Here is a 20884-nt window from a genome sequence, read left to right as displayed (position 1 = left end):
CAGCGAGTACTTTTAATCATTTTCGTACACAGTTATGATTACAGCTCCATATATTTCGCTTTCCGGTGTTCTGACAAATAATGGTAGCTATCAGATTATGCTACCAACACTATATTTTTAATACAGTAAGGGTAGGTTTGGGGTTGGGGTTAGTGTACATGACAGGGTAGTACAAATGCACACAACACCGGCATGGAATTGGACTTAAAATGAGGAGTACTTGGGTACGAATCCTGTGGAAAACATGATTCACGATTAAAGAGCTGAAAGATGACAGATCGAAAAACAAGCTAAAACTGCATGTTTTTACGACAAATTCGCTTTTGTTCATGTCTTTTTGTTGATTGTTTTATTAACGTCTACACCTACCCCAACCCTAAACCTACTCCTTAAAATAATGCAAAAACAGCATTTATTGTACAGTACACTATCTAGTCTTTTCCATAAAATGTACCATATGTATGATCATCCGGGAAAAAAACTCTCTTTAGCGCCACTCAGAGGACATTTCTGTTGTAAACAGCAGTGATATGTACTTATTGGTATGTATTTCGCGTCTCGCGAAAAAGTTCCCCCAGGTACATTTTTGTCATGAGGCCAGGTATGTTAAAGAAGCGGTTATGAATCATGACCCATAAATTGCAGATCTATTCTAATAGGGTCATGTTCGGCAAGGGAAAACAAAGCTAAATTCCAAGAAGTAAATGTAAAGTAAAAGTAAAAGAGAACTTTCAAAGGCAACACAAAAAAATATGAAAAGAGGAAAAAAATACTCAGTGAAAGGATAATTTCAGGGTTTGTATATCTTTTCACCAATGACTTTTCGTGGCTTATCCTATCATCTGAGATTGTATTTTCATAGCATAAAAGATAATTTGAGAAGCAAAACAAACTTCAATTCTTAAAAGAATTTCTATTTTAGTTTTATTTCTATTCTGGGCCACAGTTTGCATTAATCACTCATTACTTGTAATAAAACCTCATCCTAATGCTAAAAAAATTATTTGATTATTCATTCACATTTAAATATCATCCGACAAGATGCAGACCTTTAAAATATGCAGAATTTAACAAGGCAAGAAGAAAGATATTCAGCATTTCTATTAAAAGTCAGGAGAGACACTCTGTTAGACAGAAACCAGAGACCAATACGTTTTTCTGAGAGGTTATTTTGTAACCTGTCAACCACAATTTAGATTATTATAAATGTGCCCTTCAGTTTTAAAGAGTCTATTCAAATGAGTAGTATCTTTCTCTGGAGATGTGGATGCAGTATTAAATTATTTAATAAGCTGCAATTAAATGCATATAATTTGCATAAGTTTCTCAGCAATGCCAAGTCAATTTCAATATGACTATAAATTGCACGGTTGCATTCATGCCCCCCATCACTCTTGAAACATCAGCCAAAGTCTCCATGCAGGCTTATTACGCAAGCACTTGAGTTTGTAGTACAGGCTGCACAATCCTCTCTAAGAAAAGTACTTTGTGTTCCTTCATGGTCTTATAGGTAGACACTCGTGTTATTGCAAAGTTTCCTGCCTTTCTGCAAAAGACAGAAAAGTCTAACTAGTTGTGAGACAGTATAACTCTACAAACGACTATCTTAGAGGATGAATCATTCCAGAAATAAAATGATTTGTTACTAATTAAGGAGGGCCTAAAGGCAATTTCTCAGTCACAGCCATTTTTCATAGTTACACTTTTCAAAGCGATATTTTAAGAACCTCAGGGTCGTCTTCCACTTTACTGATCTTTTTTTTCCTCAAGAAAAGCATGTCTTTTATTTTCAGGAGGCCTTCAAAACTTTCTGTAGGAAGTGCAGTGAGTGTATTTTAACGCAGCTACAGAACAGTCACTCTGAATTAGTCGAGTGCTCATTGTTTGTGCAGTTTTAAGCGCTGTAGTGGCCTCTGCACAGACAAAAAAAAATGAGCATGCATGGATGTTTATGTTTTATAGGATATGTGCTATACAAGCTTCACATCAAAACAAAAAGAAGTTTGCGCTCTGCAAGTGAACGACACCTTGTGGTGCCATCCCAAAGAGGTTCAAAATCACTCTCACTGACTTTTTCCTGGACTGCGCCCAGCTGGTGGAATGACCTCCCAATCTCAATTCGAACAGCTGAGTCTTTACTCATTTTCAAAAAACATCTAAAGACTCATCTTTTTCACCTGCACTTAACCAACTAATACTAGTACTTACCTTTTCTTTTTCTTGTCTATCATATTCATAAAAAAAAAAAAACAAACCCTGGCTACGTGTTCTGTACTAGACTAACTGAGACTTGTCATAGCACTTGTACACCGTTGTTGTTTTCTCATTGATCTGATTGTTTCTACTGTTCTCATTTGTAAGTCGCTTTGGATAAAAGTGTCTGCTAAATGATTAAATGTAAATGTAAAACATCCCTTACTATTGCCTGTCTAAAAGACATTTTTTTGTCCTCTTGCATAATTCAGATGAGACTGCATGTTTCATTTATCCCGCAAGAAATGGCTTTCATCTTACAACACTTTATCTATGGAGCATACATAGCATCACTCCTACCACTCCTCTACCAGAGCCTCTTATGCTCACAAATAATGTATTTGAGCCAAAATACAGTAAAAACAGTCATATTTTGACATGAAAAAAAATTGGAAATGAAAACAAATGTTTTTTATTTGAATATTTTAAAATGCTATTTATCCTTGTGATGGTAAAGCTGGATTTTTTATCAGTCTTCAGTGTCACATAATCTTTCAGAAATCATTTGAATATGCTCAAGAAACATTTCTTTGAACAGTAGTATATCTAATTCTGTACTTTTGTTTGTAAGTGATTAATGACAAAATTTTCATTTTGGGGTGGAGTATCCCTTTAAATACTTGGTTTTCAATTTGTTACCCTAAAGGTAAAAAAGTCCAGTTAAAAAAAAAAACAAATGTACAGAATCCCTTTAAGAGAGAGAAACTGATTAGGAAACAACAAAGTGTATTTAGTATCACCGGGATACTATTATATACTATTATAGCAATTTTCTGTTTTCATGTTAAAGTTTGAGCAACTTTGTTGTGCATTTCTGTCATTTTATTAGCTGTTTTTTAAATATGTCCATTAGGGATGTAACGATTCGATTTTATCACAATTTTTTTTTTTAACAAAATGAGATTGAAGACATTATACAGTAAATGAAAATGCAATGTTTTATTAGGCTACTGCTGCACGTTTCTTTGTGAAATTGAAATATAATAAAATTAAACTGAAATTTTAAAACAAACCCCAAATCAAACAAGAAAGTTACACAAATAAAATAAATCTCTTAATATGAACAAACTAAGGCTTTGTCTGTGCTCTTTCCATTTAAAATTAGAGGCAACCACTGGATTTTAATCATGATCCAAACAAAGGTGTGGCATATATGCAGCATAAGTAGTTTTTAATCTAAATTATACTGTATAATTTCGAAATCTGACACAAAAACAGAATGGTAAAACTATACTATATAAAACATCTGAACAAAACAGCAGACGAGCTGAATAAGATGCAGATTCACTCTCTGCCAGCAGGTGGCACTTATGAACAGCAGTGATACAGAGTTTCCTGGGTTACCGCTTGCACTTATGAACACTACTTTAATATACATTGTTCAGAGGCAAGATGAAGGGAAAATACCACGTAAACTTTTCTAAAGATAGTCAGTTCCCCCCAGAGAAACATTCATATCAACTCCTACTCCAATTATATCGCCATTTGTTTGGCATCTCAACCGATTTGAATCATCACATATTTGAACTGATTTTCGACCGGCTCGCTGTTAATCATTACATCTCTAACGTCCATATAGATTTTTATTCATTTTTATCTCAGTTTTAGTCTTACTGTAAAATAAAAAATTAAACTAAATAAAAATGAGACATGTTGCTTTGGCAACTAGCTAAAATAAAATAAGTTTACATTTTATTTCAGTTAACATTTATTTTATTTCAAGTGACATTTTTATAGTTTTAGTTTTAGTTAACCCCTATAAAAATCACTTGCTGGATTCTATGAACCTTTTTAAAATGATATTTTTGGCATTTTTGTATAGAAACCGCAGGAAATGATCGGATCACCAAGACTCAAACTTGTGTTGCCCACATGAGCACCTCAGCTATATGGCAACAGCTGAGCTCATCAAATAATAACTCATTTTAAAAATATGTAAGGACGTGCTTTTTGATATGAATTAAAATATATATTGATTATTACATTAAATACTTAATACTCAAGCAAGTTTATTTTTTTGTTGCTAACAGTTATTTTTTCAGGGAACTAAAAACCTGTAACCAAATATTGTAGTAACAGATGGCTTTGTTCTGTTCTAAACAGACAGTATGTGTTCAGTTAATCAGGTAAAGCTGAAACAGCTCTCAGCTTAATTTAGATTAGTGATTAGTTAAACCTGCCACTGCGATCCTTGTTCACCTGGACTAAGAAATCTGTAAACCAATACCTTTCTTTTCTAGCCTTACGTCATGTACTTGCGTAGTTACTCCATTAGCCGGCACAAATCCAGAGATGAGGCTTGATAATACTGCCATTAGGAGAACCGTTCTCCTAATAATACTGCCTTAAAACCTTGCTTTAGACTATTCTTGTCAAAAATCACCAGGAAGCTATAAAAATAAATTACATACTATTTCCAAACAATTCATCAGAGTTTCTTGCAGAGATAACAGCCCAGTACTGCTGCAGCTAAAATTAACTCTAAATCTCAAAGGACCTCAGAGTCCCTTCCAAACATCCTGAAATGCTGCTGGAAAAGGCATGAATGCATTTTGACTGGCACAAAGAAGAAAAAATAACAATATATAAATAAAACAGACCCTTTAACGATCCCAAAAAGCAGTCATCAATAAAACATAAATGGAGTCGGTCCTCTTTAATGCAATTGGGCTGACCATTAGAGCACGTCTGGAAGCCTTGAGGAGAATATTTCACCCTCAGAATACTGGAATGGAAAATGCATATGGAGGAATCCAGATTATGCCATCCATCTTGCGGGATGACAGCTGTGCGGGGAGGTGGGGCGGGATGGGGGGATGAGGTTTGTGTTAGGGGTTGGAGAGGATTATGTAATCCTCTTGAGATTTTTACGCTTGAACCTCCTAATGATGCATCACAGGGCTAAAGCAAAATTCAAGAGCCCTACTTATGTTTCAGCAATACGTCGAGAACAGCCTGCATTTATTAGAATCCAGGATTACTTTCACCTGGGGTCTATGCTATTTAAATGATAATGCCCTCTTATCTCTTGTGGGTTGCTACCGGAGTTTGATTCTCATCACAAAGTTCACTTTTAGAAAACTCACCGTCCTGCTCTGCCTTGCACTTTACCATCTCTTAGCTTTTGTGTGTGCCTTAGGCATGGTGCATTTACATCCAATGTTTAAGTCATGCAGTCACACTGATTTATGTTCAGTCGATCATTTTATGATGCTTATTTTTTAAATGAACAAGTACCTATACTGTTGTTTTGGTCCATGCATCAAATAGGAAGACCACCAGCCATTGTAAACAAATGACATCTGCTGCCACTTCTCCACATCAATCAGTAAACATTTTAAACTATATATTAAACTTGACATTTGCAGCATGCAAAGAGAGCGTTTTGAAGGTGCAGTGTTTAGCTAAATGCATGAACGATGAAAAATATGTTTTCATATTAATATTTTTGTAGTTTTTAGTCATCTGGTACAGACATGGACACTCGAAGACCAGCAATATTTACTTTTCCATTGTTATTCAGTTACTGTATTATGGCTGATGATACACGAGGCAACTTTTTGAGCAATTTTGCTGAGCAACTTTTTTTTAACAACGTTGCTTGGGCACATTGAGAATGGGTAAAAAAAAAATCTATCTGTATAATTAAGATCAGTTGTGTGCCCTGTATCTCACCTGGTTGCCTGTTGACAGAAAAAAGTTGCCCCCTGTGTCATCAACCTATAGGTAGAATGTGACAGCAATATTTGTCCCACCTCTTCTTCAATATGATTGGACGGCTGAGTAAAATGTGACATAGATTAGCGCTGCGTAATACATAACGTCGAACATTTTGGTGACCAGAAAAAGAAAATGGCAAGCTCTCCAGCAAGTCTTTCTGCTGGCATTTTTAAATATGCGGTGGTTCCAACAAAAAAATAATAAATGCCAGCCGCAGGAAAAAAAAATACAAATGCATACAAATCAATTTGCAAATGCATGTTTGTACCCAATAATCACAAAACTAGAATATTTTCTAAAGAAAACATGATTTATCATGCTGCTATGCAGTTGCAGGACTAGTGTTTTGAAGATACATTTAACCCCAAGTACAGTTTTGAAAAAACAACACTGATAACAGAAATAAACAAACCAAAACACCACAGTGAACCATTATTGTATACTGACCTCTTAGTGCTGAACATTCTGGGTCCTTGTTATTCTGTGTTGGATGGGTGACACAATGACAGCGATAGGCCAGCACTATGGAGTGGACCTGTAGGAGAAGAGTATGGTTACAGGGTGAGGTTCAATCACCATCTCATGGTATCAGGTTTAAAAAAAAAAAATCCAAGAACCAATAACCTCCTCTCTGTAAGGAGTGTGACCTGTATGCATGAGCAAATTACAGCTGACAGCCACAATCCAAAAGCCCTGAGCAAAATCTGAGGGCGCTCGATACTTTCGTCAACAGACAATGTTTGTTTTCTGTCCACTAATTACAAACCAGATGGTGTTTACCAAGGAATTAGCTAGTAGATTTTCTGTCTACAGTCTAAGGTTATATATAATTTAACCAAAGTGCAGATGAAGACATGTAAATGAAGATTCACTTTTAAAAATAAATGTTCCAATAGTTGGTTTTCACAGAAATGCAATAGAAGAACCATTTTTGGTTCCCCAAAGAACCTTTCAGGGAACGGTTTTATAAAAGAACCATTTTTGTCTTAATCTAAAGAGCATTTTAACGAACCTGTTTCCACTATAAAGAACCTTTTGTGCATGTGTTTCCATGGATGTTAAAGTTTCATCATGGAACCACTGATGCAAATATATAACCTTTATTTTAAGAGCGTTGTCCACTTTGGCTGATAACATTAGAGTTAACAATGTACTGCTAACTCAATTATATTGACAATAAGAAACCAATACCTGCCCTGAAGGGTATTAAAATGCTAATGCCTATAATTCATGTTTTTCATTTCTCACTCTATTTAAATGGATGATGCTGATTATTTTAATATTATTCAAATATTTGCAGACACCTGACATAGCACAGGTCTTATTTCAGCCGTGCACTAGCTAGGGTCCCAAAACTTCTTGTGCTTGTCAAAATCTTTGTTAGCTAATGAGATTAGTGGAAGATAACACATATGTCAACAGAGTGCATTAATAATGTATGAACATGGCCTGTGTAAGACGTAGGCACTGGTAAACTAGTCTAACCATCAACCTGCCTCAACCACAAAGCATAGGTAAAAATCATTGGTATATCCAAGATATTGAAACAACAAGCAAAAGGAGACATGTTTAATCTCTAGGATGGGACTGGGAAAGTATAAAAGCAGCAGACTGTACACAAAGGACAGCTAAATTAGAATGGCTTCTGGTCTTAATATTGATGAAAAGAAACGGGGACATTAACTAAAGACGACAATGGATAATTTTATGAATGGAAATGGATTTTCCTTAATTGAGGATGACCTTCTGGCCATCTGGTTTCATTACAGTAAACCAAAGCACGAAATGACAACGGTAATTGTTCCGCCTGAGATAAAAACAGAACCAGTGCACTATAATCAAATTGCCCATGACGAGGACTAAACACTGAGGATTTCAGGCTGATGCATATAAAAATAAATTCACTGTATTTTAATGCATGCATGAAGGCTATTATAATTTGTCTTCTGTAGAGCTGGTTAATAGCTGAATCAAATTTGTTGCAAAATGGATGAACTTTGCAACCTCGACACATTCACTGGACTGAACTGTATCGGCACTGGATTCAGTTGATCTTAAATATACAACTGCCTTATGTAGCTTTATACTTTATAGCGGAACTGAATTTGTTTCATAACTGATAAACTTTGCAACACTGAGACTGTTATTGAACTAAATTGAATCAACACCGAACTAATTTGAACTGAATGATGGCAATTGTATTCTGTAGACCTGCTTTACAACAGAAGTCATTCTTGCAAAATTCATCACTTATGAAATGACTTCACTGTTATTTTACTGTTCATTTCTGTGAAGCTGCTTGGACGACTGTATAAATAAATGTGACTTGACAAGGTATAAATAGAAAGTAAACACTAATTTCTAGTCACTAATGAGCCTCATTAATAAACAGCTGGTCCATATATCACACAACAGCAGGGAACTACCAAAGTTCATCACACTAGATTGGAGGGACGTGGCCTCTGGGAGAGAATAACAAACAGTCATTACTTACAGAGGCTTTATGGAGCCAATTACTCTATGTATGACAATGTCCATAACTAGCGAACAAAAAAAAAATCTTTCTCTTCTTAACCACAGCAGGGTTTAGACGAATGTGGATTAAAAACAAATCTGTCTCTTTGGTCAATTTTTAAGACAGCATGCTGGGTTTCTTCTGGGAGAGTAGCGGTTTCAATGCTTATTACAGAAGTACATGCAAAGTCACAACATATAGTTTATGGTCTTTACTGCATCAAAGTAATATAGGAAAGAGTGGGATAAACTGTGCCACTTTACCTCTAGGTGCCAAGAAATCAAGTTAAACCTCACACGTCTAAATATATTTAAGGTGTCTGCTAACTGAAATGAATCACATTCCATATGCTGTCTTATTTTGCAACACAAATACATAAATAAGCAAGGAAATGGTTTAATAATCAAAATATCTGAAACATTAACAGTACTTGTAACATTAAAAGAATTTGTAATAGCATTTCTTGCGAACCATATTAATTTTTTTATTTTATTATTTTTTACACTGATAATTCAACAATATATATATAAAAAAGTAAGACCGGAATACTTTTGAAATGATAATTAATTTTACCAGCCATGCAGAAGTATTATTTTTACGTTAAAAAAGGGATTTCAGCACTGGACAGCGACAAAGATAGACAAACACGATTCACTAAAAACTCTTGCTGGAAATAATGATGGCATTATTGAATTGCAGCTGCCATGACCATGGAAGCACAATGAGCATCTTTATGTAACGAGGCTAATTTACAGCGAAACATGCACCCAGCACTCATCAATAGATTGATTTTACAGTTCCACTTCAGTTTGTGAGTGCATAGCCATTGCTCTGTGCAGACTGCTCTTCAGTCATTTCAATGGCTGGATCTTTAAAGCATGTGTCTGAGCCAGGCAAACAGGCCGTCAGCTCTTTGGTAATTTATAGACAGCAGCTATGAGTAGACATCATAATACACTGGGTTTTTCTATGGCCGCCGTCCATGAGTGTCCGCCTGGATGTAAAAGCCCTGCTGCTCAGAGATCGATCAATGAGGACATACCAACAGTGATACAGCATCTCTGAGTTTCAGTTACACTGAGTTTGCATCAAAACTGCTGCTTAATGAAATAATATAATTCTGAGCCACTTTAACTCAAATAGCATTCTGATTATATCAGATGGTAATACTGGTACCATTGTACTGAATGATTACCATATTCACGTAACATCATATTTACACACAAAGATTCAAGGTCATATTATTTTTAAAACTGCATGATAAAGTTATGATACAGAAGGGGAAAAAGGTTTGCATATTCAGATGCAAACGTGTTCTTCTTATAAAGAAGTGACTTTTTTGATCTCTAACTGGAAACTTAATACTGAATCAGTGCAGATATCACATCGAGTGTTCCACAAAGACAGTCTTCAATTAAATTATAGACAAACAAACAAACAAACAATAAATAAAGGATGTGAACTTCCTCTCTGGGTTCCTTAAATTATATTATCCCAAAGATAAACACTCATCATAATAAACAATACATTAAATGCAATGCATTAAAATAAAACTATACTGCAGTTATAATATAAAACAACATATTGTCCACTTTTTCTTAGACGGTTATTCTTTCCTTTGTGGTGCCCTTATAAAAAGTCAGGTTCAAGTTAAATTTCCTTTTATAGAAATTCGGTGTATTTTTCCCTCTTTTTTCTTTTTTTTTTACATCCATATTCAACAATTATTCTTATATTAAATAACATAACAATGATTTTGAATTAATTCTCGTTTACCTTAAGCCAGGTAATGTGTCAGCATATCCAGTGAATATTTAATATCACGCAGTGTTTATGATCGCACCTGCCACAGAATATTATTCACACTATCCCAGCATTAGCGTGCTGAGCTCGCTATTAAACAAGCGGAACATACCATCTCAACCTGAGGGAAAGGGGTGTGGATTCAACCAATACGAGACCTGGTCTGAGCCAGAGCTGAGCATACAGATGTGAAGGCTAAATACACGGATATATCCCAAAACCAGACTGGAAACATTACATATACATGATATTCAAGGATACTTCCACAGAAAAGGCAAGGAATATTTTCAACGACCCCCTATTTTTAAACATATGTGCATCCACACACTGTTTATGTCCTGTAAAGAGAAGAAACTCTCTAAAATAAATCTCATTATAGCAAATGACTATAAGAATTAATAATAATAAAAATAATAGTAATTTTTATTATTTATTTACTTACTTACTTACTTACTTAAATTTGATTTGATTTAGATAATTTTAAACAAAACTGCAAAGAAGCCAGACTGTTATTATGAAAAGGGACTCAAGTTCACTAATCCGGATATTGTTTGGAGCGCTGCAAGTATAACTGTTTAATGTACTTTTGCATGTTTATATCCTGTAAAGCTGTAACTAGATTGTTTTTTGCTCTGTTTTTATTCTGCCGGCGGTGTCTTGAGCATTTCTTGGTGTTAACGAATGTTACAGAGCGTTTGACCTTAATATAGACACAGTTGCTAACAGGGACTGAATGCTTCACCCTTTTATATTTAACATTATATTCTAAGTTATAAGTTGATTCTCCCCATAATAGTGTTTTGACCCGATGGTAGCATGTTAAACTGTTCAAAAATGTTATTTTTAATGTGTAATATCATTTTTTCTTATGATTAAGTTGTCCAGGTTGAGTTATAGCCTATGCGTTAGTTGTATATTTATATTATTTATGTATATTTATATTAAAATATACGTAATTAATATAATGACTGTATTATTTTAATTATTTAATCCCTTGTTACACACTAAAAATGTATTGCATATCTATTAAGTAACTTTTTGGAAAAGTCTGTCAACAGCTTCCTTACCAGAAAATAATGAGTGATCAAGTTTAGAATATATGGGAGTTTTATATATATATATATATATATATATATATATATCAAGTTTAGAATATTTTTTTTTCTCACTCGCTATAGGCAGAAATCACCAACATGCACCATCATTTCTTGACAACCTTTTTATTGTATTTCTGCGTTCAGGTGCTTTAGCCAGGTGAATGTTGGGAGTTCAAGCCCTGTTTGGAATCGGTCTTCTTGTGACATCACGAGGAGGCTCTGTCCTGACCCATACAGGAGCATGTGCACGTATTGCCAGTAACATCTACAGTAAAGATCTCACTCACAGACAGGCTTGCACTATGGCCAATACAATCAAGTACTTGGGGTGAGTGTAAATGCACTGCATTCATTAGTATTAGGATTATTAGTATTGTTGCATGAGCATAAACATGATTGTTTCCATGTAATCTTTCTTTTGTAGGCAAGAAGAGGCTCAGCACATTGACGAGGAGCTGTTCAATGAGTACAGCTTCAGTGTGGATCAGTTAATGGAGCTGGCCGGTCTGAGCTGTGCCACAGCGGTGACAAAGGTACAACTGATGCTCCACCAACATGCAGAAAGGATCAAATGCATTCATCATACACATTAAAAGCAGTTTTTTCTTCACAGGGCTATCCTCTACAATCACTGCTCAAGAGTCCACCTAGAGTTCTGGTGATCTGTGGGCCAGGAAATAATGGAGGAGATGGGCTGGTTTGTGCTAGACATCTCAAACTGTTTGTGAGTTCATGTTACACTAGAAAAAAATATCATTCTCATTACACTTAATATTTTATGAAGATGTATTGATTTTATTCATATTGTATGTGAATCTCCCAGGGATATGAGCCTTCTGTATTGTACCCAAAGCGCCCCAGCAAACAGCTGTTCCTGAATCTAACCACCCAGTGTGAGAAGATGGATATATCCTTCCTGACAGAGATGCCTGAGGTACAACACAAACCCCAGCAGCCAATACCTAATCTTTCACACTGTGGGGGGGCCAGATGTGTTTAGCCCTCATATGGCTTCTTCCTTCTCATTAATATATGATCAAATAATGTGCTAAATAACATGAATAGACCAGCTGCTCAAGAAGTGCACAACAAGCTGACATTTTAATATTTCATATTTTTTACCTTTATGTAAAAAAATGGATTTTGAACTTTGTTTTTGTATATGTACTCTACAGTTTAAAAGTTTGGCATCAGTAAGATTTTTCAAAGTAACTATTTTTTTTTTTATTTAGGATTATTCCAAACGGATGCATTAAATTGATGAAAATGTACACAAAACTTTCTCTTCACCAAAAAATCCTAAACAAGTATTACTATTTCCACAAAAATATCAGTAGCCCAACTATTATTGTAACTATTATATTACAATTTTACTGTATTTTTGATTAAATAATTGTAGCTTTGGTGAGCAGAAGAGATGTTTTTTTTAAACAGTAATGTATCTTAGTTACAACCCTAAACTTTTGAACGGCAGTGTATGTGTTTGATGTGTGTAACAGTTGTGTATTTCCCCATCATGCTGTCTTTAGGCTGATGTGATTGATGAAGTGTATAATTTGGTGGTGGACGCCATCTTTGGATTCAGTTTTAAGGGTGCGGTGCGAGAGCCGTTTGGTGATATCCTCTCCCAACTAAAGAAAATCACTGTGCCCATTGCTAGCGTTGACATACCTTCAGGTGAGAACACACACAGAAATAATCACTGATTTAACTGCAATCTAAGCATTTAGTAGAAAAAATCACTTCGTGATTAGCATCTATGAGCCAACAAGCATCTTTTATTGAATAAGATGCCTTGTAACAGTAAGTCGACTAGTTTATCATAAATATCTTCTTCCATTTATTAGGTTGGGATGTGGAGAACGGCTGTCCTGATGGGATTCAGCCTGACATGCTCATCTCCCTCACGGCCCCTAAGAAAGCAGCCAATCACTTCAAAGGACGCTACCACTTCCTGGGAGGACGATTCGTTCCTCCTGCACTTGAGCAGAAGTACCAACTGAATCTGCCTCAATACCCAGGCACTGACTGTGTTTATCAGTTGAAGTGAGCATTAAGTCCTTCAAGTCATTTTTGTGTCAAACCCTGGGTTATGACTTTGATTTACCACTCTGAATACTTGCATAAAATTCTGTATGTATTTACTAAAACAGCACCTTTTTCATGCCTGAATAAGGGTTAAAGGTTTAAATATTGCTGTTTCATTAAATATAATGAATTTTGCAAGCTGCAGCAGTGTACAGAGCGTCTATAATGAAAATTACTTCTTTTTTTTTTTCTTGCACGCAAGAATTCAGATCTCACCCTTTTGGAAAATAAATGCAAAAATTAATGCAAAAATCCATATGATTCTTTCCATGAGAAATGTATAACTGTAAAAATATATCATAGATCAGTCCAAGATATTATTTACTTTCTTTAAAGATTGCATGGTTTATATTTTTATCTAATTTATAGACCCAAAGTTCAATGAAATAGAAATTTTGTTCATTTCACACCATATAAATAGCTTTATAATACAGCACAACCCATTTGTGTTCCATTCAAAGTAATTCAAATTCATGTCCATTCATAACTGAGAGAAACACATCTTATCTTACATTATCAGTTTCAACTGTTTACATCTTTTAAAAGTAAAAAAAACAGGCCACAAAACAATACCGCTAAAAAATGCGGGTCCTTCCCATTTTGCTCACTGATATGACATCCACTGAGGGTGAAGTATGAAGAAATGCCTCCATGCAGGTATGACATGATCCATGTCACAGATAAATGTCTTAGTTTTGCTCTTGATGCTCATTCATCTGTTCAGGAGCTGTTACAGCAGGAGCGTTTCTCCTCATTAAACTCGCTGGAGGGGCCCAGAGTCACCGCGCTGATCGAGCCTCTGGTGACCTCTTTACTAGCAACTTTCTTGTGTATTGCTGATGAAGGAAACATAAATCAGCACTGTCGTTCTGCATTTAAAGTCAGTTAAATTCTGAAGGATTTTAAACTAAAGGTATAAACTGGTTATGAAGTATTGAATAATTTAAATGTTTTGAAATAAGTCTCTTATGCTCACCAAGGCTTCATTTATTTGATCAAAAATACAGTAAAAACTGAACTAAAACTTAAAAAGAACTTCGATTAGAATGAGTTCCGTTCGGAAAGGATCATGTGACACTGAAGTCTGGAGAAATTATGAAAATTCAGCTTTGCATCACAGGAATAAATAACATTTAAAAATATTTTAAAATAGAAAATAGTTATTTTAAATTGTAATATTTCACAATTCTACTGATTTTACTGTATTTTTGATCAGATAAATGCAGCCTTGGTGAAGACTACGGCTGCACAATTATGACAAAAATCATAATTGTCGATTATTACCTTGAAAGTGTAATTGCGATTATTAATTACGATTATCACAATTTACATTGAATGATGTTTATACCATTGTTTGATGCAACTGTATGCTGGATTTTTATCTGAAAATAAGCTGAAAACACTGAAAAACTTTTAGTGCTTTCCTATAGTATTAAGTCTCAAATGTCAACTATACATCAGATTGGTTTCTTCTTTAAATTATAAAAAAGTAAAAATATGAACGGTATTATGATTTTATACTAAAACTAAAAATAAAACAATGGAAAAACCCTTAAGATAACATGTAGAAAGAAAAAAATGCATCTTAAGCACGCAGAATGCATAAGTGGACTTTGAACGATTAATTGCCACTTTGAACGATGACGTAACTGTGGCATTTATTATTGTAATCACGATTAGAAATTCGATAAATTTTGCAGCCCTAGTGAAGACACTGTAAAAAAAAAATCTATATTCCAAACTTTTGCCTGTCAGCGTAAATCCTATAAATCATGCTGTGATTCAGTGTTAATCAGTGACTTAAAGTAAAAAGCAAACTCACCTGTTAGAACTTCAAGGAAGGCAGATTCGACATTAGTTGACTCTAATGCGGACGTCTCCATGAAAAGTAAGCCTTTGGCCTCTGTTTTATCGAATAAATAAACCATGAAAGGGTATTAAAATAGAAAAGTAAAGGGAATTCTCACACTCACATCATTCTAAACCTTTCTTTCTTCGGTGGAACACAAAAGAAGATATTTTGAAGAATGTCTAAACAACATTAGACCCCATTAACTTTAATTGTACATGCTAATTTTTTTTTTCAAAATCTAAATGTCTTTCATGCTCTGCAGAAGACAGAAAGTTGCACAGGTTTGGAATAGCATCATTTAAACTCCGGTCCTGAGGGGGCACTGTCCTGTAGAGTGTAGCCTCAAAACCCCTGCCTGGAAGTTTCTAGTAATCCTGAAGACCTTGATTAGCTGCTTTAAGCTTGTTTAATTAGGGTTGGAGCGAAACCCTGCAGAAGAGTGGACCTTCAGGAAGTGAATCTGACATCCCTGATTTAAGAGCTTAAGTCTCAATCTAAGTCTAAAACAAAGAGTTAAGAAATGCATTGACACCTGCAAAGTCCCTCGCCTCCTCTGTTGGCACAGTGCGTACATTTGCCAGGTCGCTTTTATTTCCCACAAGCATGACTACTATGTGAGGATCAGCGTGGTGATACAGCTCCTTCAGCCATCGCTCCACGTTCTCATATGTCAGGTGCTTGGTGATGTCATAAACCAGCAGCGCACCCACGGCTCCCCTGTAATAACTACAAAATACCAAACTACTCATTACTACATATACAGAAACATGAAGTGGATATTGGTTCAAATTGCACTTTATGAATCCCTACTTTGTTTAAAGTAGGGAACAAAGAAAGGTCCTTTTTCATAATCATAACCTAAATATTATGCATTACTTTTCACAGGTATTCACATGAGATCCACAATACAGTTAAAACAATAAAGTTTTATTCAGCAAGTATGCATTAAACTGATTAAAAGTGAAGATAAAGAATAGTAGTCTTGATGCAGCATCTTTTAGCAGGGAATTCATTCCAGTTCACTATTTGCTCTCATGATAATTATACTTAAAATATAATATAATTATCCTCTGTGTGTAGCTACGGCTCTCACAAAGTACTTTGGATACTTAACATGCACTGTATGAATGTTACTACAGTGACATAAAATCTCAAAAACAATGACAAACAATTTATCCTGCAGCAAAAGAGTGAAAAATAATCTAAATACTTGTTAGGACAACTGTAGATGTCAGTCACTTGTCAGTGTTTCCCAGACTAAAAAAGGAGTGGTTCTGGGTGTGATGCTAAATCAATCACTACAAATTCCACAGCCGGCATTATCCTTAATAAGGATTAATGTGAACGTGCATAGATCAGTAACATCCTTAGGATTAAAGACTATATATTTTAAGATGAGGAAACGAGTGACTTACGCTGAGGTGATCGCCCTGTAGCGCTCTAGACCTGCAGTGTCCCAGATCTGGGCCTTGATGGTAATACTATCCACTTGAATGGAGCGAGTGCTGAATTCCACTCCAATAGTTGTACGGCTGTCATGATTGAACTCGTTCTTGGTAAATCTGGACAGTAGGTTGCTCTTTCCAACCCCTGATTCACCAATTAAAACCACTGAAAGACAACAAAACTTTAATTGCTTGAGATTTTATTCTAATTTACAAAATTAATAGCTGTCTACAATTCATGCCTCTAATAGAAACACAAGGAAAAAGAGGGTGACAAGAAAAAATAAACCAATTTTTATATGCTAATCATTCAGACTGTCTGAGATAAAAATCCGATCTCTAGTCAACTGATTCAAACTTACCTTTGAAGACAAAGTTGTAGGCTAAATCTGTCCCCATGTTCACCCTAGCAGTAATGTGTCAGTCTGTATGCAGTGCTTACGTGTTACTCTGACATGAAATCCACTGGGAGGAGAAAAGCAGATGCTCAGGTTTCTGAAAAGCTTTATCAAACCATTCTTGTGCTGGTCTAAAGGCAGATTCCACACGGCCAGACTCTTCTGTGAGACAGTTGGGGTGGGAGAGCAGGTGAAACAGGTAGAACCACTGACACACAATGGGAGTGACTTTACACTCTCACACAAAACTGTTAAATCACAGTTCTTTCTCAGACCAACAGTACATGTATCCAATTTGTATGTGTATAAACCAGACATACAGCTGAGTCATGAAACCAGCTGCCCTGTATCAACATGTACGCCAGCTAGGCCTAGGTCACATTCATAACTTCTGCTGACAGATTCAGTTTCTGTAAACATAAGATAAAGGGGTTTCACTTAATATGCTTATAAGCAGGGATGAATTATTTCAATAACAACACAAATTGACTTTATTTTGATGCATATGTATCTGTTTATTTCATATTAGGCTGGTAAATCGCATATCATGCCAGTATTTTTGCTTATTGATGGGTACATACAGCTCATGGTTAAATTAATAAACTGCATGTTTGATTCTGAGGATGGTTTTGTTACTTTTGTATGATGAACAATGTGGCGTGTCGCCTATTGGGTTGCCATAGGTGTCCAGGCAGGTGCTAAAACACTGATATAGCACTGAGCTGGCTGCATTTTACGAGCTTTAGCAAAATTAAAAACAAAGATTAAGTGATGTGAAAAACAAAAAAGAGCAAAGGACGCAGTAAATCAGAATTAAACAGCGGCGAAGGCGATAACGTTCATCCTCCTGTCCTGTAGGCGGAAGCACTGCGCTGAAGTGGCGCTGTTGTGTTGTATTGAGTCGCGAATCGCTACAGAGCAAAGCGAATCACTTCCGTCCGGACACACGCCGGGTTCATCATCATGGCGGCGGGACCGATTTCAGAACGAAATCAAGGTACATTTAATAAATATAAACTCGTAGGGATACTTTAATGCGCTATGTTTGCGAAAAGAAAAGTATTGCAGAAGTATGAAAAGATTTAAGCTTTTCGTATCTCCTCGATTAGCCTTGAGTCGCTTACTGCCATTCATTCAAATATGCTTGCTAAAAGCAAATTACAAAGAAAAGTAATGGTTTTAATTTAGATGAAGTGAATCAAGCTAATATAATACACGCATATACATATTATAAGTAGCAGAAACATCAAAAATGTGTATTTTATTTTATAAGAGCATTACGTTGTGTCCAGTGCAATAGTGTTTATTTTTATCGTTTATTTTTCTCAGATGCCACTGTTTATGTGGGTGGGCTTGATGAGAAAGTCTCTGAACCTTTGTTATGGGAGCTTTTCCTGCAAGCTGGTCCTGTTGTAAACACACACATGCCCAAAGACAGAGTAACAGGACAACATCAGGGTGAGTTACCTTATCTTTAAACCCTCAGAGAGAGAGAAACTCTATCATTTGCATGCTTTTAAGTTGAGATTTCTCTCCATTCTTCAGGTTATGGCTTTGTGGAGTTTCTCAGTGAAGAGGATGCAGATTACGCCATAAAGATCATGAACATGATCAAACTTTACGGCAAACCCATACGAGTCAACAAGGCTTCGGCACACAACAAGAACCTCGACGTCGGCGCCAACATCTTCATCGGCAACTTAGACCCCGAGATCGACGAGAAACTGCTTTATGACACGTTCAGCGCTTTCGGCGTGATCCTTCAGACACCGAAGATCATGCGCGATCCGGACACGGGCAACTCGAAGGGTTATGCTTTCATCAACTATGCAAGTTTTGATGCCTCCGATGCAGCTATCGAAGCCATGAATGGCCAGTATCTCTGCAATCGGCCCATCACGGTTTCATACGCCTTTAAGAAAGACTCAAAGGGCGAGAGGCATGGCTCAGCTGCAGAGCGCCTCCTGGCCGCCCAGAATCCACTTTCACAGGCCGATCGTCCCCATCAGCTTTTCGCGGATGCTCCTCCACCTCCCACCCTTTCTACACCGGTCATGACCGCCCTTGGAGCAGGGATTCCAATTCCAGGTTAGTTAAAGCGATAGTGGCCCAAAAATTCTGTCATTGTTTACTCACCCCAATGTCATTCCAAACCCTTAAAACATTGGTGCATCTTTGAAAGCCAAAGTTTTCATTTTTTCGTTTTCAAGTTTCTATCCCTTCGTCGAAAGTCAAGTCACTTTTGTTTATATAGTGCTTTATACAGCACAGGTTGTTTCAAAGTAGCTTCATAGTATTAAACTACTTCAGTGCTTAATAGTGAATAATGCAGTTCCATAACAGTGTAAAGTTCATCAATTATATATATATATAAAAAAACAAGTTAATTTCAGCTATAAGCAGCTCTGCATAAGATAATGTTGTCATTTTTCAGCTTGAGTCAGATTTAATGATTCGTTTAGTTTAATAAATGTTGCAAAATTTGTCAGTTATTAATAATTTATGATTTAATTTAGGCTTTTATTTACATGTAAACAGTGACTGACACATAGGTCTAGTGCATCACATTTGTGTGTCGATCATTGTTTAGTCTAAATTAAATCTGTTCAACATTATAAAATGATCATATCGCTTCTGAAGACTTGGGATAAACTGCTCCAGTCCTACGGATTTGTTTTATGATTCATTTATAAACATATACGTTTTTGTTACCTTGACATTCAGTGGAGGGACAGAATAATATCTTAATTAGTTTTTTGAGAGTCTTATGGGTTTGGAATAAAATGAGGCTGAGTAAATGATGACAGTAGTTTCATTTTTGTGTGAACTAACTCTACAATATAAGCATCTTGGACCCAAATAGGTTTCCAAATATTTCTTTCTTATTATTGGTCCAGTAAATGTCTTTTGTGTGTAAATATTTTGTAAATTTCTCTTGCAGGAATGCCACCTCCTGGTGGTTTCCCACCTATTCCTCCTCCTGGCACAATGCCACATGGGATGCCACCCAGTATGGGCATGCATCCTGCACCAGGTACTCCTGCATCACAGGGTGGCGGCGCAGGGCCCCCACCGGGACCACCGCCCTTCCCTCCTGCAGGAATGAATCCCCCGGGAATGCCGCCAATGCCCATGCATCCGTCAGGACATCCAGGAATGGTGCCTCACCCACCAGGTCCGCCTGGATCTACTCAACCAAGAGCACCACCTCCACCCGGCATGCCTCCTCCTCCACCCATGGGTGTACCTCCCAGAGGACCGTTTGGTCCCCCAATGGGTATGTGTGTGAAGTACTGCCTTATTCTGCTTTTAAACAGAAGTAAAATAGATGTAATTCAATATGCAATAATTCCTCCCATATTTTATAGGTCCACCAATGCATCCAGGGATGAGGGGACCTCCTCCGCCAATGCCACCTCCAGGTTATGGTGCCGGCCCACCCAGACCCCCGCCCTTTGGTTTTCAGAGAGGGCCTCCCTTGCCACCACGACCTCCTGCACCACCGAGGGGTCCAGTGAGAGCACCAATGCCCCCCTAAACCCTAATGTGAAGACCTTTTTGAAAGCTTTGTCATTTTTATTTACGTTCTGTACTTTGATAGATGCTTCTCTTGCTTCTTTGTATACGGATTTCTTAATTTTGGTCAATGTACCTATTCAGAATTAGCAAGAATAAACAATTTTATATAACTGTGTCACTTTATTATTATTATT

The 20884-nt window shown here is 36.4% G+C and overlaps 3 protein-coding genes and 1 pseudogene across 5 annotated transcripts; 2 read left to right on the top strand and 2 right to left on the bottom strand.

Annotated features, from left to right (window-relative positions):
- The window catches only part of LOC109054086, a 46437-nt pseudogene extending 36036 nt beyond the window's left edge, over positions 1-10401 (bottom strand).
- Positions 10402-10541: 140 nt separating this feature from the next.
- LOC109054109 (NAD(P)H-hydrate epimerase) lies at positions 10542-13728 on the top strand. 3 transcript variants are annotated; one of them, XM_042745686.1, is made up of 7 exons: positions 10542-10565; positions 11533-11716; positions 11813-11921; positions 12002-12112; positions 12212-12322; positions 12918-13065; positions 13236-13728. In XM_042745686.1, exons 2-7 carry the CDS (start codon positions 11550-11552, stop codon positions 13436-13438), a joined length of 849 nt encoding a protein of 282 aa, XP_042601620.1. In that variant the 5' UTR covers positions 10542-10565; positions 11533-11549; the 3' UTR covers positions 13439-13728. The 3 variants fall into 3 exon arrangements, with proteins under 3 accessions (XP_042601620.1, XP_042601618.1, XP_042601619.1); XM_042745684.1 differs by lacking the exon at positions 10542-10565 and adding an exon at positions 10704-10856; XM_042745685.1 differs by lacking the exon at positions 10542-10565 and adding an exon at positions 10793-10871.
- Positions 13729-13874: 146 nt separating this feature from the next.
- LOC109054085 (ras-related protein Rab-25-like) lies at positions 13875-17408 on the bottom strand. The gene is made up of 5 exons (XM_019071394.2): positions 17136-17408; positions 16744-16939; positions 15861-16054; positions 15299-15379; positions 13875-14312 (listed from the first exon to the last, which is right to left on the bottom strand). Exons 1-5 carry the CDS (start codon positions 17170-17172, stop codon positions 14197-14199), a joined length of 624 nt encoding a protein of 207 aa, XP_018926939.1. The 5' UTR covers positions 17173-17408; the 3' UTR covers positions 13875-14196.
- A 602-nt stretch (positions 17409-18010) lies between these two features.
- On the top strand, positions 18011-20860 carry LOC122140767 (splicing factor 3B subunit 4-like). The gene is made up of 5 exons (XM_042745683.1): positions 18011-18168; positions 18501-18629; positions 18717-19259; positions 20113-20448; positions 20540-20860. Exons 1-5 carry the CDS (start codon positions 18135-18137, stop codon positions 20707-20709), a joined length of 1212 nt encoding a protein of 403 aa, XP_042601617.1. The 5' UTR covers positions 18011-18134; the 3' UTR covers positions 20710-20860.
- The last annotated feature ends 24 nt before the right edge of the window (positions 20861-20884 follow it).

The sequence above is a fragment of the Cyprinus carpio genome, chromosome B19 (assembly GCF_018340385.1).
Source record: "Cyprinus carpio isolate SPL01 chromosome B19, ASM1834038v1, whole genome shotgun sequence".
Lineage (NCBI taxonomy): Eukaryota > Metazoa > Chordata > Actinopteri > Cypriniformes > Cyprinidae > Cyprinus > Cyprinus carpio.
Note: the sequence above shows the minus strand (reverse complement) of the source record. Positions and strands in the feature narration are given on the sequence as shown.